General features: G+C 39.1%; 1 protein-coding gene across 1 annotated transcript; it reads right to left on the bottom strand.

Annotated features, from left to right (window-relative positions):
* Window positions 1–1,825: 1,825 nt before the first annotated feature.
* On the bottom strand, window positions 1,826–16,264 carry LOC108066941 (uncharacterized). Its single transcript, XM_017155742.3, has 6 exons — window positions 15,956–16,264; window positions 7,575–8,183; window positions 5,506–6,128; window positions 4,497–4,956; window positions 4,039–4,438; window positions 1,826–3,501 (listed from the first exon to the last, which is right to left on the bottom strand). The coding sequence occupies exons 2-6, from the start codon at window positions 7,633–7,635 to the stop codon at window positions 2,148–2,150; spliced, it is 2,898 nt and encodes a 965-aa protein (XP_017011231.2). The 5' UTR covers window positions 7,636–8,183; window positions 15,956–16,264; the 3' UTR covers window positions 1,826–2,147.
* Window positions 16,265–16,677: the final 413 nt, after the last annotated feature.

Raw genomic sequence — 16,677 nt, 5'->3', positions numbered from 1 at the left:
TATGGATTGTCATACCTTTCTGAACTCGTTATTAAATTTCCTAACGATTGGCATTTAAACCTTGACAATTTATTCATTTTTAATTTTTCGCAAAAAATCATGGGGTACCCCCTTATAAAAAAATTAAAAATTGGCTAAAATTTTATTTTTCCAAAATCACACGGAAAGTATTATGGATTTATAGCAAATTTTGTTATCTGTTCAAAACAGTATGAATTTTTGGTGTAGGACCATTTTTGCCCAAGTTACAGCAAAAAAACCAAAAGAAAAGTTTCCAATTTTTGTCAAAAACTGAAATCGCGAATTTCCAAAAAAAAACCAAGCCCGTTTTTTCGCTAAAACGTTGCAGTTTTTTCGCTATAACAAAGCAAATACTGATTCAAAGTATGGATTGTCATATGTTTCTGAACTCGTTATTAAATTTCCTAACGATTGGCATTTAAACCTTGACAATTTATTCATTTTTAATTTTTCGCAAAAAATCATGGGGTACCCCCTTATAAAAAAATTAAAAATTGGCGAAAATTTTATTTTTCCAAAATCACACGGAAAGTGTTATGGATTTAAAGATAATTTTGTTATCTGTTCAAAACAGTATGAATTTTTGGTGTAGGACCATTTTTGCCCAAGTTACAGCAAAAAAACCAAAAGAAAAAATTCCAATTTTTGTCAAAAACTGAAATCGCGAATTTCCAAAAAAAAACCAAACCCGTTTTTTCGCTAAAACGTTGCAGTTTTTTCGCTATAACAAAGCAAATACTGATTCAAAGTATGGATTGTCATACCTTTCTGAACTCGTTATTAAATTTCCTAACGATTGGCATTTAAACCTTGACAATTTATTCATTTTTAATTTTTCGCAAAAAATCATGGGGTACCCCCTTATAAAAAAATTAAAAATTGGCTAAAATTTTATTTTTCCAAAATCACACGGAAAGTATTATGGATTTATAGCAAATTTTGTTATCTGTTCAAAAGAGTATGAATTTTTGGTGTAGGACCATTTTTGCCCAAGTTACAGCAAAAAAACCAAAAGAAAAAAATTCCAATTTTTGTCAAAAACTGAAATTGCGAATTTCCAAAAAAAAACCAAACCCGTTTTTTCGCTAAAACGTTGCAGTTTTTTCGCTATAACAAAGCAAATACTGATTCAAAGTATGGATTGTCATACCTTTCTGAACTCGTTATTAAATTTCCTAACGATTGGCATTTAAACCTTGACAATTTATTCATTTTTAATTTTTCGCAAAAAATCATGGGGTACCCCCTTATAAAAAAATTAAAAATTGGCGAAAATTTTATTTTTCCAAAATCACACGGAAAGTGTTATGGATTTAAAGATAATTTTGTTATCTGTTCAAAACAGTATGAATTTTTGGTGTAGGACCATTTTTGGCCAAGTTACAGCAAAAAAACCAAAAGAAAAAATTCCAATTTTTGTCAAAAACTGAAATCGCGAATTTCCAAAAAAAAACCAAACCCGTTTTTTCGCTAAAACGTTGCAGTTTTTTCGCTATAACAAAGCAAATACTGATTCAAAGTATGGATTGTCATACCTTTCTGAACTCGTTATTAAATTTCCTAACGATTGGCATTTAAACCTTGACAATTTATTCATTTTTAATTTTTCGCAAAAAATCATGGGGAAATCACACGGAAAGTATTATGGATTTATAGCAAATTTTGTTATCTGTTCAAAACAGTATGTATTTTTTGTGTAAGATACTTTTTGACCAAGCAAGAGCTAAAAAACAACATTTTAAAAACATGTACTGACCATTCCCACCTTGCATTCGTCACCCCAAAAAGAAAAAAGCAAACTAGCTATGGTATCTTAAAGTCGAGACCCTCGACTTTAGGCTTTATCTTAGCAGCTAAATTTCTCACATTTAAATTCTTACGTTCAATATCTTATATCTTATGCTAAGACGCAATGGGCCACGATTTGAAATTCCATTTCATTGTCTATGTATCTTTATCTTTGCTTGCTCGTTCGGATATTTACAGTGTGAGGATGGGTATGGTATGGATTTTGGGGGGGAGGGAATTTGGGTTTTGGGTTTTGGAGCTGTGCCATAGCCACGATCTGGTGTGCATATCACAAAGTGTTCATCCCCCGATGGCGGGACAGCTTAGATATCCGAGTATCAGGGAATCAGCTTGGACGATCTGCCACGCCTTCGTGCCCTCGAAACGGAACCGGAAATGGCAGCGGATGTTTGCGGCTTGTAGGTGGGTAGATCGATGAATACGGGTCTATATTCCGGCGTCTCGGGACGCATAGACCTGGACTCCGATTGCAGGACATTGGTGTAGTAGTTCTGCTGCTCCCCCGAGTCCTGGTCCTCATCCTGCTCCTGATCCTGATCCTTCTGCGATCGCGAACGCATCAGTCGAAAGAGATTCCTCTGCTGCACTGCCGATCGACGCGAGGCCTTCTGCGCCCGTCGCCTGGCATTGGGAGCGGTGGTATTCAAGAAGGCCGACTCCTCGTAACGTGGAATGTAGCGCGGCTTGCGCGACTCCCCCGGACGCTGCACTGCCTCCCGATCGTGGGGCGTTACATTGAAGCCGAAGAAGCGCGGTGCCTGAACGGAAATCAGGGGCAAAAGCGTTTCCCTTGCATATCGCTCGGCACGCTGAAGGAGTTCGCCGAGGCGAAAAGGCAACAGCTGCACGGTTTGCGGTTCATCCGGATCCGGGGATCGTCCAGTGCCCACCTGGGTCATCGTTTTGGCCGGCAGTCGTTGTGTTGTGGCCATGCCTCCATCACCTTCCGACAAATCCAGATCCTTGCCCTGCTTGACACGCGGCGTGGTGGCCTTCAGAACGGGCTCCACAATCTCCGGACTGTCGGTGGTCTGTGCTCCTCCTGCATATCCCGAATCCTGCAGATTGCGACCCCTGTTCACCGCCAGCCGACGATCCTTGAGCACCGGCTCAAAGATCTCGCCGCCCTCCGAATCGGAGAGACTTCGACTGGACTCCACCGCCTCGGTGGTCTCGTTGTCCAGCGAGTTGCCCACCAGAATGGGCTGCCACGGCAGCTCGTCGCCCTGATCCAGGGGATACGTTTGATTGCTGGCCAACTTGAAGCTGGTGCCCAGATTGAAGATGTCCTTGCGCTGCTTGGCCGTCTCCACGCCATCCACCGCCGATTCCTGGACACTCGAATCCGGCACTGCCTCGGTGGGCGAGACCGTGGGATTGGTGTACGCCCCGTAGTCCTCCTGGTTGTCCAGCTCACAGTTGCCCGCCTGAAGGCGCAGGCGCACCGGACTGCCGCTGCTCAGCTTCGTCGAGGGGCGGCACAGCGAGTGGCTGCGCCCGAAGCTGTCCGTCAGCACCACCTTATCGATGTCCCAGTGGGGCAGGCCCTTGCTCAGCCAGCCGCTGTACGACTTGTAGTGCAGGCTCAGTGTGGTCGGGAATCCCAGGGCCGGATGTGGCACAATTATCTTGGACACTATGTCGCCGGCAAAGAACTCCGCATCGTCTTTCCTGCAGGCGAAACGAAAGGCAGGGTATTAAATTGACACACATGTTAAAAATATGAAAAATGGTATTTTACAGTGTGAGCAAAATTGTGTTACTTCTGATTTTTACATAATGTGTTATTAACACGACGTGTTTTTTACACACTGTGTTTTTAGCACAAATGAAAATTACATTTCACTGACATTAACGAGTCGAAGGGAAAATGAAAAACTAGTATATAAATGGTTAAAACCCATTTCAAAGCATATTTGAATTCTTATACTCTAGAAAACCGTGCATTTTTCAGTTCAACATTTAATTCTGACATTTTAATGTCAAAAACTCATTGTGTTAAAAACACGCAGTGTAAAAAACACGTCCTGCTAATAACACGTAAATAACACAAATGACATGTGTGTGCTAACATGTTAACATGTGTAGAATACAATTTTTTACACCCAATTTTAACACTTTGACATTTGACATGTTAATAACACTAGTTTTTTTACAGTGTGTGTTATTTTCCGAACCCTGTATTAAAGCTCTTTGCTTGTTACGCACTCGGATATCTCGAAGGTCTCGTTGAGACCACCATCGCCCTCGAGGATCGCCTCCAGGCGACCTATCGTGCGCAGCGGCAGGTCGTTGAAGGAGTTGAAGATCTGCAGCTGGAACTGGTGGGCGCAGAAGGGCTCCTCCTCGCGGGTGAGCAGGTACAGCTGACCCCTGCCCGTTGATCGGTCGGCATAGTAGCCCATGTTGCCGCACCGCGGAACGCCCTCGGCCAGATCCTCGTCGTCCTGGGCGCAGGGAAAGCACCGGCCCTTGAGGAAGTCATCGTAGCTGCCGCACGGAAAGGCGGGAAACAGGCAACGTGGCGCCACCGAGTCAATGAAGAACTTGTAGGCCCTCCTATGGTTGCACAACGAACGACCCTCCTCGTCCTCGGCAGCCTGGGCAGCTGTGAAAGAAATATATATGAGTACAAAAAGAAGTATACCTTACAATATCCAACTTACACCAAATAAAATCGGTGACTGCGCCCACGAAGAGATTCGAGCAGCCAGTCTGCACACGTCCTCCGTTGGGATAGTAGTCCACATGGCCCATCGGCTGCCAGGAGCCGAGGCCACCCAGTATCAGGTTCTCGCCGTTCGAGTGTATCACGTCCACGAACTCCGCATCGCTACTGTCCAGTCGCACCTTCGGATGCTGGGCCTCGAAGAGCGGACCCGCCGGATCCAGACCCGTGATCCGCGACAGTCCCGGCAGTTCAGCGCCTGCAAATCCCGATACGTGAGCGCCCAAACTGAAGCCGATCACATGGGTGCGCATCAGGTCGAGTCCCTTGTGCTGCTGGAGGTTCCTCAGCAACATGGCCAGCTGTTTGCCCACCAAACGTGTATTGGCCGCCGCTCGTACGTAGTTGGGGAATGTGGCTCCGTTCTCCCAGTCCACGCAGATCACAATGCAGTCCTCCTAGAAAGGTTAAGGGTAGCTGGTAAATGCGGGTTCCAGTCTTACTAGGAAAAAGGGTAATTGCAAATGGGGGTTCCAGTCACTTAATGTAGAAGGGTAGTTTGTAAATGCGGGTTTCATTCAGATAATGAAGTAAGGTAGTTTGTAAATGCGGGTTCCAGTCACTTGATGAAGAAGGGTAGTTTGTAAATGGGGGTTCCAGTCACATAATGAAGAAAGGTAGTATGTAAATGAGGGTACCAGTCCCACAATGGAGAAGGGTATTAGGGAAATGCGAGGCCCAGTCCCATAATGAAGAAGGGTAGTATGTAAACACGGGTCCCAGTCCCATAATGAAGGAGAAGGGTAGTTTGTAAATGAGGGTTTCAGTCACATAATGAAGAAGAGTTTTAAGGAAATACGAGACCCAGTCCCATAATGAAGGAAGGTAGTTTGTAAAAGGGGATTCCAGTCCCCTAATAAGAAAAGGTAGTAAGTAAACGCGGGTTCCAGTCACATAATGAAGTAAGGTAGTTTGTAAATGCGGGTCCCACTCCCCTTCCCACTTACCACCGCCATGAGGGCCGTTTTCATCTCGTAGATCCACACATGCGGACAAGCCGAGCCAAAGCCATGGACAATGACCCGCACGGACAGCTCGTCGAATCCCTCGAGGTCATCGATCGAAGGCGTGGCCTTCTTCTGCCCACCACCTCCAGGACGCTCTGTGGTAGGGATGGAGCTAGCAGAGGAGTTTGTGGAACTCGAGACGGAGGCGGAGGAGGCAGAGGAGGAGGATGACCTGCCACTGCCCTCGGGTGAACTGGTGCTGACCTCCGCATCCCGTTTGCCTCGAAAGGCATTTGTCATGTTCAGGAATGAGAGCTCCATCAGCGGACGATCGGATCGCTGGCGTGTGGAGTAGAAATAGAACTTGGTATTGATCTCCTCCGGCGGCGAGGGCAGCATCTCGAGATAGGCAAACGGTCCGGAGTCCTCGAAGCAGCCAAGTTCGCCATAGCAGACCCGTTTCACCGCCCTTCGGGTGCGGTGACCCCGACGCAATCGCTCCCGCTGACGCTCCTCGTACTCCACCAAGGAGTCCTCGACCGCCTGCGATAGTTGGGCGAAATTCTCGGGCGAGGGCTGAGCTGAGCTCACTGTTAGTCCACTGGCCACTTCCTGGGCGAGGGCTATAAATGTCCAGAATGGAATGGCAGGGAATAGGCAAACGTGAATCAGAGGGTTGTTAAAAGTCCAATAAATTCATTAAGCAGGGTTATGTGCATGTCAAGCACGTTCGCCGATAGATACATTCGATTTAAATGGATTTTTCAGGTTCCAAGCTGGCCACCCACAGCTAGCTGCTCCTATTTGTATACCCTTGTTTTAGTTAATTAGATTAACCAGCTGACATAACCCCATTGATATAACACCCATTGCCCAATCAGATCGACAGTTATTAAGGGGTGCTGACAACTATTTTTGAAATTTCTTCCAATGACAACGCGTGAAGTATTTTAATTTTAATTTTCCGTCTTACGCTTTCCACCTGCACTTCGCCACTCGAACAATTCGAACAAAACGCACGCCATGCGGATGACATAACAGCGCTATTCGTGTGCGAGTTTGTATGATAAATCGGCGGGGCGTGATTGCGTTTTTAAAACACCCCAATAAACCAACACCCAATATCTAAATACCTAAAAGCCGAAACTCAAACTGAAACTGAAGCCAAAACTAAAAGGCAGGCCCAAAATTGTCAACACGCGTCGCTGGCTTAACGAGCTTCTAGTTTCTGGGAAAGGAAATGGGGAAATAGTGATAGCTCAATAAAAAAAAAACATATATATATTTCTATCAAGTTCCCTTAAACTGAAGTACTAAGGATTACTAATACTGAATGCAGTAAGCCATTTATATCCCAAGTTCTATTTGGACTCATTTTTATTTTTATATATTATTATAAAAAATATAATATAACAAAAATTAGTTTGAAGCTTAGGATCATGAAATTAAAGAATCAGATTCTTCCACTTAGAATGTGTGCTTGAAATGATTTAACTACTAAGTTATCAGTGTCACTGATTTCCGAGGAAAGTAATTCCCTTGTAAATAATTATAAATAAATATTATTAGGCAATTGCCTGATCCTCAGCTCTTCAATCCATGGCCCAGCTCAAGGGTAAACTAATCTTGGAGGCTCTTGGCTTTATTGGTTTTACCTTCACAACGCAGACAATCAGACACTTGTAAGCAAGCAAAAGTACAGAGAAAAAAACTATAGGAATTGTATTAAATTAAATAAGAAAATTCATAAAAACTTTAAATCACTAGTAGATACAAAATAAAAAAGATAAACTTTACTAAGGAAAGCAAATTGAGGCAGTTCAAAACTTTGAGAAATTGACCCACATTGGCCTTTATTTTTGCCTGTGCCTCTGGACCATTGTGCAATCATCACAGTGAAGTGGTTCGTTGATCGTCTTCTCAATTGACACAATCACCGCACCACCCACATACAACAAAGTACTATATTTATTCTACACAGCTAGACAGACACACTCGTTAAAAGCAAATTCGAGTCGAGCACTAAGTAAATTAGTTAGTTAGTTAGCAATTAGTTAATGGATACTCACCACTTGCCGTGCGGCATATCAGCAGGGCCAGAAATATATTGCTAGCACTCAACATCCCCATCTCGATTGTAGTTCTGGCTGCTCTATAACGATCTTCATCCGATGTCTCGCTTCTCTTATTTTTCACTCAATGAATCTGCGATTGTGGATGTTATGCGTCTCTTTCGCTTTGGTAATAGCAAAATATACAATAAACAAATTCACTTTCACTTATTTGTGAACCTGACGGGCGACAACGCAAAAAGCAAAGCCAAAACGAAGACGACGTGGATGTGGAGTCGTGACTATAACTATGACTGCATGTCCGAGTGTCTGACTCACTGACTGAGTTAGCCAAAAGGCAGACAGACACCAAACTCGAATATCGAGTAACGAATATCGAGTACCGAGTATATCTATCTATTAGAGTATTGGATCCCCTGTCCAGGTTTCAGGTTCCAGGTATCTGAGGTATCTCTATCTGTATCTGTTTCTGTTTCTGCGACGAATCCGTTTGGCAGACGCTGTTGGCTTTCTCCGAGAAGGGAGAGCGGCTCCGACTCCAGCTCCAATTTGCGACAAGCGGCATTGACTGATTGATGGCCTGATTGATGGCTGGCGATCAGTCGTCTGCAATCAGAAGAGTCAAGCTCATACACGTTAAAAAAAACAAGCCATAAAATAATATAATATAATTAAATCTTAAACAATATAAAATTGGACCTCATAAAAACGGTCAGTAGCATAAATCACCCAGAACGGATTGACATAAAAATCTAAAAAAAAACATAAGTTCGTAAATAATATGTATATTAAAATAATCAAACCATATAATAATCGCAAGCCCATTGTAAATACTTTAAATGCTAATAAAACTATCAGTTAAAAAATATATATATTTTTCTTATAAGAAAGAACACCTAAACTTTAAAAGATGTAATTTACACTTTTTTTGTAAAAACAGAAATAATATTTTTCCCTAGAAATGTTGTATCACTCAGTAAAAAAACTTCATTGAATTTGGTATAATAAACCAACCAATTTCTGGTCAATAGGCCTCATTTTTTCTCCCCGTGTAGCCATTGGCCATTGTATAATAGGCCGGTTGCACTGGCGCCCGAACAGGATGTTGCGCATGTGCAGCTCATGTCTCATGTGTCTTGCATCTTGCATCTTGCGGCGTTTAGTCCATTGACCTTACACTTGACTGCCGAGCATTCTGGCCTAAATGCTTAAGCCCGCCCGACCGCTTTTGGCCGCCTCGCCTCGCTTCGCACATTTGGGTCAACAGGCAATGGGTGTTTGTTGACTTTTGGCTAATTTACTCGGCCCCAAATTGACGACGGGGTGTGACTCAGGCGAAGAGCCAATAATGTGACAAACGAAAGTGAAAACCTTTGGTCATAAAAAAAAAACTGGAAACTGTATCTGTATCTGAAACCGAAACCGAAACCAAAACCGCACTTAAACTGTTTCTCCTATCGATTAACAAGCGCGATCTTCAATCAACAACATTTCACTTTCGTTGGGCGGGCGGCGTGATCCATCAATTAGCATCCAAAGACCGGCGATTGTGCAACAGTAGTTCCAAACAAAACAGAGATACCTTTGTCCACGAATTATTTTGTCATCGGTTCGGTGGACAACGAATGCATTTATAACATTGCACTGTTAGATTTCGAAAGAACGGCACAGATTGCCAAGCCTTTAAGTAACCTAAATTGGATTTAGTGCAAGTGATGAAGAATATAAAATATTTTAAATAATATTTCCTATAAAAATGTACTCTTCCTTAAGCTTCTATTTTTATTTCTACTTGATTAAATTAAAATTATGTTTCTAGAAACCAAAAACTTTATAAACTAAATTTACTATTTCTAAATTAACTTGGATAAATTAAAATTATGTTTCTACAAACTTATAAACTTTATAAACTAAAATGGCACTAAAATAAGGTTGCTGATAAGGTCTAATTATATATTTATAAATACAAATAAATACATTTGTATCTACGAAAATAAAATATGTTAATTTATGTTGATAAAACCACAAATGTTTTTCAACCGGATATGTTTTTCTTAGTTCCAAGAAATCTTTTAAAAATTAGAGACAATTTTTTTAATGTTTGAGCATATTTCTGAGAACCAATTAAATATTTCTTCGAAAACTACAAATTAAAAAAAAGAATCATAAAACCAATCAAACTTAAATTGATTAAATTGATTTCATTTAATTGTATACATTATCTTTTTCAAAACGTCTTTTAGTAGACCAAACCATGAAGTAAACGGTTGTACTGTCATGAACCATTCGACAAATGAGACTAATTTTAGAAAATAAAAGGCATTAAACGACAGCTTTTCTTCGATTTAGTTGCATCCTGTCAATAATGATTTCCTCAACGGAACAGATGCCGTGACTAAACTGATCGCCTCTTCATTAGCTATACCCCACCGATCCCAGCGGATGTCAGCAGCTCATTATCATCAAAAGGGAATGGGGGGGTTTTTTTTTCAAGCCCTTTGTTCGCTGAGCATCCAAAGTTGATGGGTCCGACGAAAAGCGAAATTAAAAGGCGAGTACCGTTAAAGAATGAAGACGCTGAAGACAGGTGAAGTTGCTGTGAGAAAGCAGAGACAAACAGCATCGAATATCGCCATCAAAATGGAAAGTAACGCACAAAATAATACTTCTAAGGCGACTTTCGCACGGGCTCGCTCTATCAGATGTTGATTTCTATATGTATTTCTATATATATATAGTTGACTGGCTGGCGGTGCCGCGTCCAACGCTTCCACTTTCAAATAGATTAACCCAATTTGGCGCCTCTGACGCTTTCCGCTGCTCATTTTCGCGTTTGGCGGCTAATTCAGCTTATTACGAAGAACGAGTGACTGTGATCTCTGCACATGGAAAAAGCAGATGCAGGTACTTGGGAAAAGAAACTCTGAATACACAGAGAAAAATTAAATCGAGGGATTTAGCTACCTTGTTTATTAAAAATATCTAACACAATTTCCTTTGACTTTCTACTAAAATGTTGTTTTTTATGATTTTGTATACGTTATTAAGCTTTCCTTTTTTTCAAAATATCTAATATAAATTTAATTTTATTTTTTTACCTTTTTACTAACCAGATAATTTAAATGCCCCATTTTCTATTTATATTTATTAACATTTTAAAGCTACCTTTTTGGTCCAAAATATTTCAATAAAATATTTTGTGTTAATATTTTATTTTAGCTTCTATGCATTCAATAGAATAGTTTCTCCATTGATTTTCTCCCAGTGTAGGTCCCATTTGAATGGGAAAAAGTGAGACGAACTGAGAACTGGCTGGGAAAGTCTGCAAAATCGATTGGGAAAACCGAACCATGCCAAAGAAAAGTGCAGTCCGTAGCTTGGCAACATTTTCTGTTTCTGTTTTTTTCTACCTTCTGCCTGTCCGCCGGAATGTCTCATTTAACTCTGGACGTGAGCCAAACGAATGGCGGACAATGGAAATGGCCACTCGGCATTGCCAAATGCCAGACAAAATAAAAAACATAAAAAAAACGTAAGAAAACTAAAAACAATACCAATGCATTGTCTTCGCCTTGTGACTTTGTGCAATCGAAATTCGCATGAAGCGATTTGATTGATTTGTCAAGCCAAAGATATACAGAAAAAAACCTCAACGCAATTGCTAAACCTATATTACTTCGCACCACTAAGAAATCGGACAGTTAATGAAGAAATCCCATATGATTTATGGGTTCCCAGTCTGATTTCGCAAATTATGTTAATCGTAGAAGCTCTAAAGTTTCCACATTCTTTTGTTAAAAAATGTCTTAATTTGCTAATTTATTTTATTACCATTTACTTACTATTCACATTCAATTCAAGTGTATTCCCGTATCGTCAAACTTTTTTTTCTTATTTTCTGGGCAAAATGCCACTTGCCAAACGAAAGACTTAGGCAACGAACTTGCCACCGATGGCAAATGTCTGATTGCAGGCCCACATCAAAAAAAAGTAAAACAGAAAAAAACGGTACATTTAAAAGAAGTGCGGAAAACCCAAAAACCAAAAATGCATACATATATAAATTTCCTTAGCCAATTTTCGCATGGCAGCATAAAATAGTTTCCTGTTTGTTACGACGGACCCAGCAACCAAAAAAAAAACTAAAAACGAAAAAAAAGGGAGGAAGCCGATCCGATTCAAGTCGAGAGCCAAAGTTGGGGCAAGAAAATATAACGAAAACCAGCAAAGCATAAAATTTCCGCTCGCGTCTTTGGGGATTTTCAGCCTAATGTTGATAGTTGCACAGAAAACAAATAATTCAAATAATGGAAAAGAAATGCAAATTATAGGAACAAATTAATATAAAATAAAATAAAATACAACACAAAATAATAATTTTAAAAATATCTTTTAAAATAAAACAACAAAATTTCATTCTATAAAATAAAAGAAATAAACAAATAATAGAACAATTAATAAAGGAAAAATGTCCATCTAAAATGTTATAATAATTTGATCATCTTATTAAATGAAAATAAAAAAGTCCAATAAAGCCCTATCAAATTTTCTCCAGTGTACCTTTTTTTAATAGCCACTGTCTGCAATTAGTGGTGGTTATTTGTGGTCTTTTTTCCTTTTTCCGAGCTGCTTTTTATGCCTTCCGAAACACAGAACTTTTCGTGGGGCCTCATTGGCGATGCAGAACAGCAGCAGCATGTGAACAATAAACAATATTCCATAAATCAAGTGGATGCAACGGTAAAGTGCCACAATAGCGAATATAAAACCAGCACAATTACATGCATGCAATGGACTGGAGGGTATATCCTACATAATTATATATATGTGACACAGTTTTCGGGGACAGCACACTCCAAATACAAATAGAAATACAAATCCAAATGCCAGCACTCTTTTGTCATTTCCCGGCAACAGCATCAAGTTGCCAGTTATAGTTATGGTTCATGGAACGAGTTGACCTAATCGGGCACTACTATATCATTTCTTGTCTTATGAAACCTTCTGGCCCAGTTACCCAACCACAATGAGATGGTTAAATAAAAGAAGGCAGGCAGAACCGCAGAGGAAATTCTAGTCATGTAATAAAATAACAGGGAAAACACTACATCAATATTAAATAGAAACACAGCATTTGTAATGGAGCTTGAAATAATATCGACAGTTTGCTATTTCTCGATATTTAATATGTCTTTTCCCTTGAAAGCATCGATATTACCGAATCAATATTCTGAAAATAGCAATCATTTTCAAGAACTACTCTTAATCAATGATATAAATTATATTAAATATATAAATAAATATATATATTTTCTATGAAAGCTGGTAACTGAGTCTGTAAAGAGAGTTTTCCCAGAATCTAAGCTAGAAAATCTAGAACTCCGAGTTATCTTCGGCTTTCCACTCTCTTGGCTACCGTAATGACAGCCACAATTAACACACCAGATTAAAAATAATTATGCTTTTTAATTACACGCCTTGCTTCGTCGCTTTGTCAAGAACAAAAGAAATTTAATTCGTTTGCGCTGCTTTTTATGGTCTCCTTTCCAGGCAATTATAATTTCTTTCTACTGGGAACTTTGGCTAATAGAAATATAAGTATAAATAAAAAATATATATAAAAATAAATCGCCTAGCGTATCAAAAGATGTACCCAAGTGATCGGGGCATTGAATGCGGCCATTATCCAACAAATTACGCTTAAATAATTTGAGGAAATTTTCCAGCATTTAGCAGACATAATGCTCATTTGCATTTGATAATATGCGTGGTAAACGACCTTGTTCCTCGGGCAAATCGACCCAGGCGGCAGGTGGTAACCAATCAACAGCCAGCAATCATCAAGAGTTGATTGTTCGATCGGTTGGTTTAACTCCGAATGCAATTTCAAATGAACACGGGGAGAAAAATAAATATATGTTGAGGACTACATAATATTGGAACTCTATCTTTTAAGATCCACAATACCTACTTTTTCATATTTATACCCGTTACTCGTAGAGTAAAAGGGTATACTAGATTCGTGCAAAAGTATGTAACAGCTAGAAGGAAGCGTTTCCGACCCCATAAAGTATATATATTCTTGATCAGGGTCACTAGCCGAGTCGATCTAGCCATGTCCGTCTGTCCGTCTGTCTGTCTGTCCGTCTGTCCGTCTGTCCGTCTGTCCGTCTGTATGAACGCTGAGATCTCAGAAACTACAAAAGCTAGAAGGTTGAGATTTCCCACACATATTCTTTGGCTTCCTACGCAGCGCAAGTTTATTTTAGCCGAGCGCCACGCCCCCTCTAACGCCCACAATCGCCCACTAACGATTTTAAAATGGGTCCTGCGCCCACATCTTTAAAGATTTCCGAGAAGTATAAATGCAATTTTGTTGTGTATATTTATACCTATCGAAATGTAGAAGACATTTTTTAAATCGGACCATTCATTAAAAAGTTATACGCAATCAAAAATTATATATCTATCTCCCTCGCACTCCCTTTAGCTGAGTTACGATTATTAGTCGGGACACCAACCCGACACAGCGTTCGCACTTCCTTTAGCTGAGTGACGGGTATTAGATAGTCGGGACACCAACCTGACTATAGCGTTCTCTCTTGTTTTGAATTATAGTGTTTAAAATATATGATCATTTTTAATATTTTTTTTTTTTAATAACAATAAACATTAAATTGAATATGTTTAAATAATGGTTCATAAAATACAGGTATGTTTAATAATTTAGCTTATAATGTAATAATAAAACCCAAAGAAAAAGGTTTATAAACCCATAAAACACTTTAATAAGTTAAAAACTGCACTTGAAATAAAAGAGCCCTTTAATATATTATTTTTTTCGGTGCAATCTGCCACTGAATTAGCTAAAAACAAATTTGTAAGCCAAATTAATACATATATTTCATTGTTGTTGGCGCCTGGCATTGGTGGAATTTTATGCACTTTAATTGTGGAGCGCACACAACAAATCTTAGTCATAAATTTGAAGTTGGCAGTTTTGTTTGGATCTCAACTTTAAACTGTATGATTTGACTTTTGTTTGTGGTGTCTTGTTTTTTTGTTTGTTTTTCTTCTGTTTTTTTTTAGTTGTTGCTGCCGTCGACAATTCGTGTCAATGTCAGCATGATTTTTAGTTTTTTTCTGACTTTCAGGGGGGAGGTGTTGATGTTAATGCCTCTGCAAACAAGTTTAATCGAAACATGCATAATATATGCCCCGTCGCAAGAAGAAAAACCAAACCAACTGGATGCAAGCAGTGCAGCAAGAAGCAGTGAGACACCTAAAAAAAAATATATTACCGATCAAAATGATGAAGAAAAGCCCCGCTCTTAATTTTATGCACATAACTCAGTCAGTTGGACACATTTGAGCCGCAAGAAATATGCATTTCTGAAATAGTTTCGCAAAACTGGCGCGACTGACACAAAAAAACGGTAGCCAAAAACACAAAGTAAAGCACGTAAAAAAATAAGTAAAACAATGCGAATGTTTGGGGGGAAAAAGAGCAAATAATAATAACAACACTGAACAACTGAAGACAAAAAAAATAACAACAAATTATGTGAGTTCGGCTGCTGTGCGGCGGCTTCAACCTCAACTTCTTCTTCATTTCGCTTATTTCGGACCCGGCTCACGGTTTTCACCTGAAGCGCGTGAAAGTTGCGCTTCACCACGGCAGCGGCGGCAATGGGACACTGAGAAAAAAATCCCACTTACATTAGGTGACTCCCTTTCAAGATCACCCTCATCAGGACATTTAATAGTTATAATAGTTATAATTATCGAAATATTTATTCTTTATTTAAACTATGACTTTTTTCCATTTTGTATAATATCATATTGAAGATTCTACTCAGTGTTTTTTATTTTTAATCATATTTATATACTCGAAATACCATGATATCAGACTTATTTCTATTTGAATAATATCATATTAAATTTAAATAAATAAATTACAAATATTTAAAAATTAAAAATATATCAGCAAAATCTGAAACACAAACTAAGTTCACTCCATTCAACATAAATCATTGAAATAAAAAACCTATTTTAATATTTTCAAAGGAAAACGAAATCCAAAATGTTTAATGTTTATTTATTTATTAAAAAAAAAGCATTTAAGAAACTTTCATTATATTTTATAAAACCCACAAAAAACACAAAAATACATTCCATATACATATTTTTAAACACAAAAACCTTTGTTAATTTTTCTCCAAATATTTAAACCACATCTGAGGGTTTAGGTAAATGTAAATATTTTTCCTGCGTGCACCACGGACAGCACTCAAAAAAAAAATAAAGAGATCAAATAAAATAGATAATAGGGTGTGTAAAGTAAGGGCCCAGCCCCGTGGGCCAGGTAATTAATGCACCTTTGGAAAACAACAGCCACTTGAACACCGAACAAAAACAAATCACAACAAATACGCACTTCTTTTCGAATTCGTATCTTGCATCGGGCTTTTCACGCTGGTCACCGAAAAATAAAAAAGTTGCGCAAAACAAACCGAGAAATGTTGTTGCCGTGTATCTGTGTCTTTCGGCTCTGTATCTTTGTATCTTTGGCTCTGTGCAACTGCACTCACGTAACGGAACTGCCGAATGTGCGGGCGAAAAGTGGCGAGAAATGAACGCGGACCGATCCTCGGAATTTCGAATCTGAATCTCGAACCTCTAGCCTGTGCGGCTGAAGATCAACTGAAAACTCTAGCTCAAAGCCCGGCCCAAACTCAACCCGAAGACGAAGTCGAAGCCGAACCCACAATCACTGCTCGGGAGCTTTCGGCGTCGCACAGTGGAACCAATTTGCTTTTATAATACAAAATAATACAATTGTTATATTTTCAAAAAATATTATTAATGGTTATAATTGGTTGGAAAATTAAAAACCCCTTTAAAAATATATTTAACTTGTTTAGTTTATTTTTTCTTACTAAAGTGGAGTGAAAATAATTAAAGTTGATATAAAATAAAATAGGTAGAATAGATACCTATAATTCTAGGAATAATCCATGATCCGTTTAATCTAAAAATTAGAATATCTTAAAAAAACATCATTTTTTTTTTTTAATCTTCTTTAAATAAAAAGTAACTT

This window comes from Drosophila takahashii, chromosome X, assembly GCF_030179915.1.
Source record: "Drosophila takahashii strain IR98-3 E-12201 chromosome X, DtakHiC1v2, whole genome shotgun sequence".
Lineage (NCBI taxonomy): Eukaryota > Metazoa > Arthropoda > Insecta > Diptera > Drosophilidae > Drosophila > Drosophila takahashii.
This window is presented reverse-complemented; position numbering and strand designations above follow the sequence as displayed.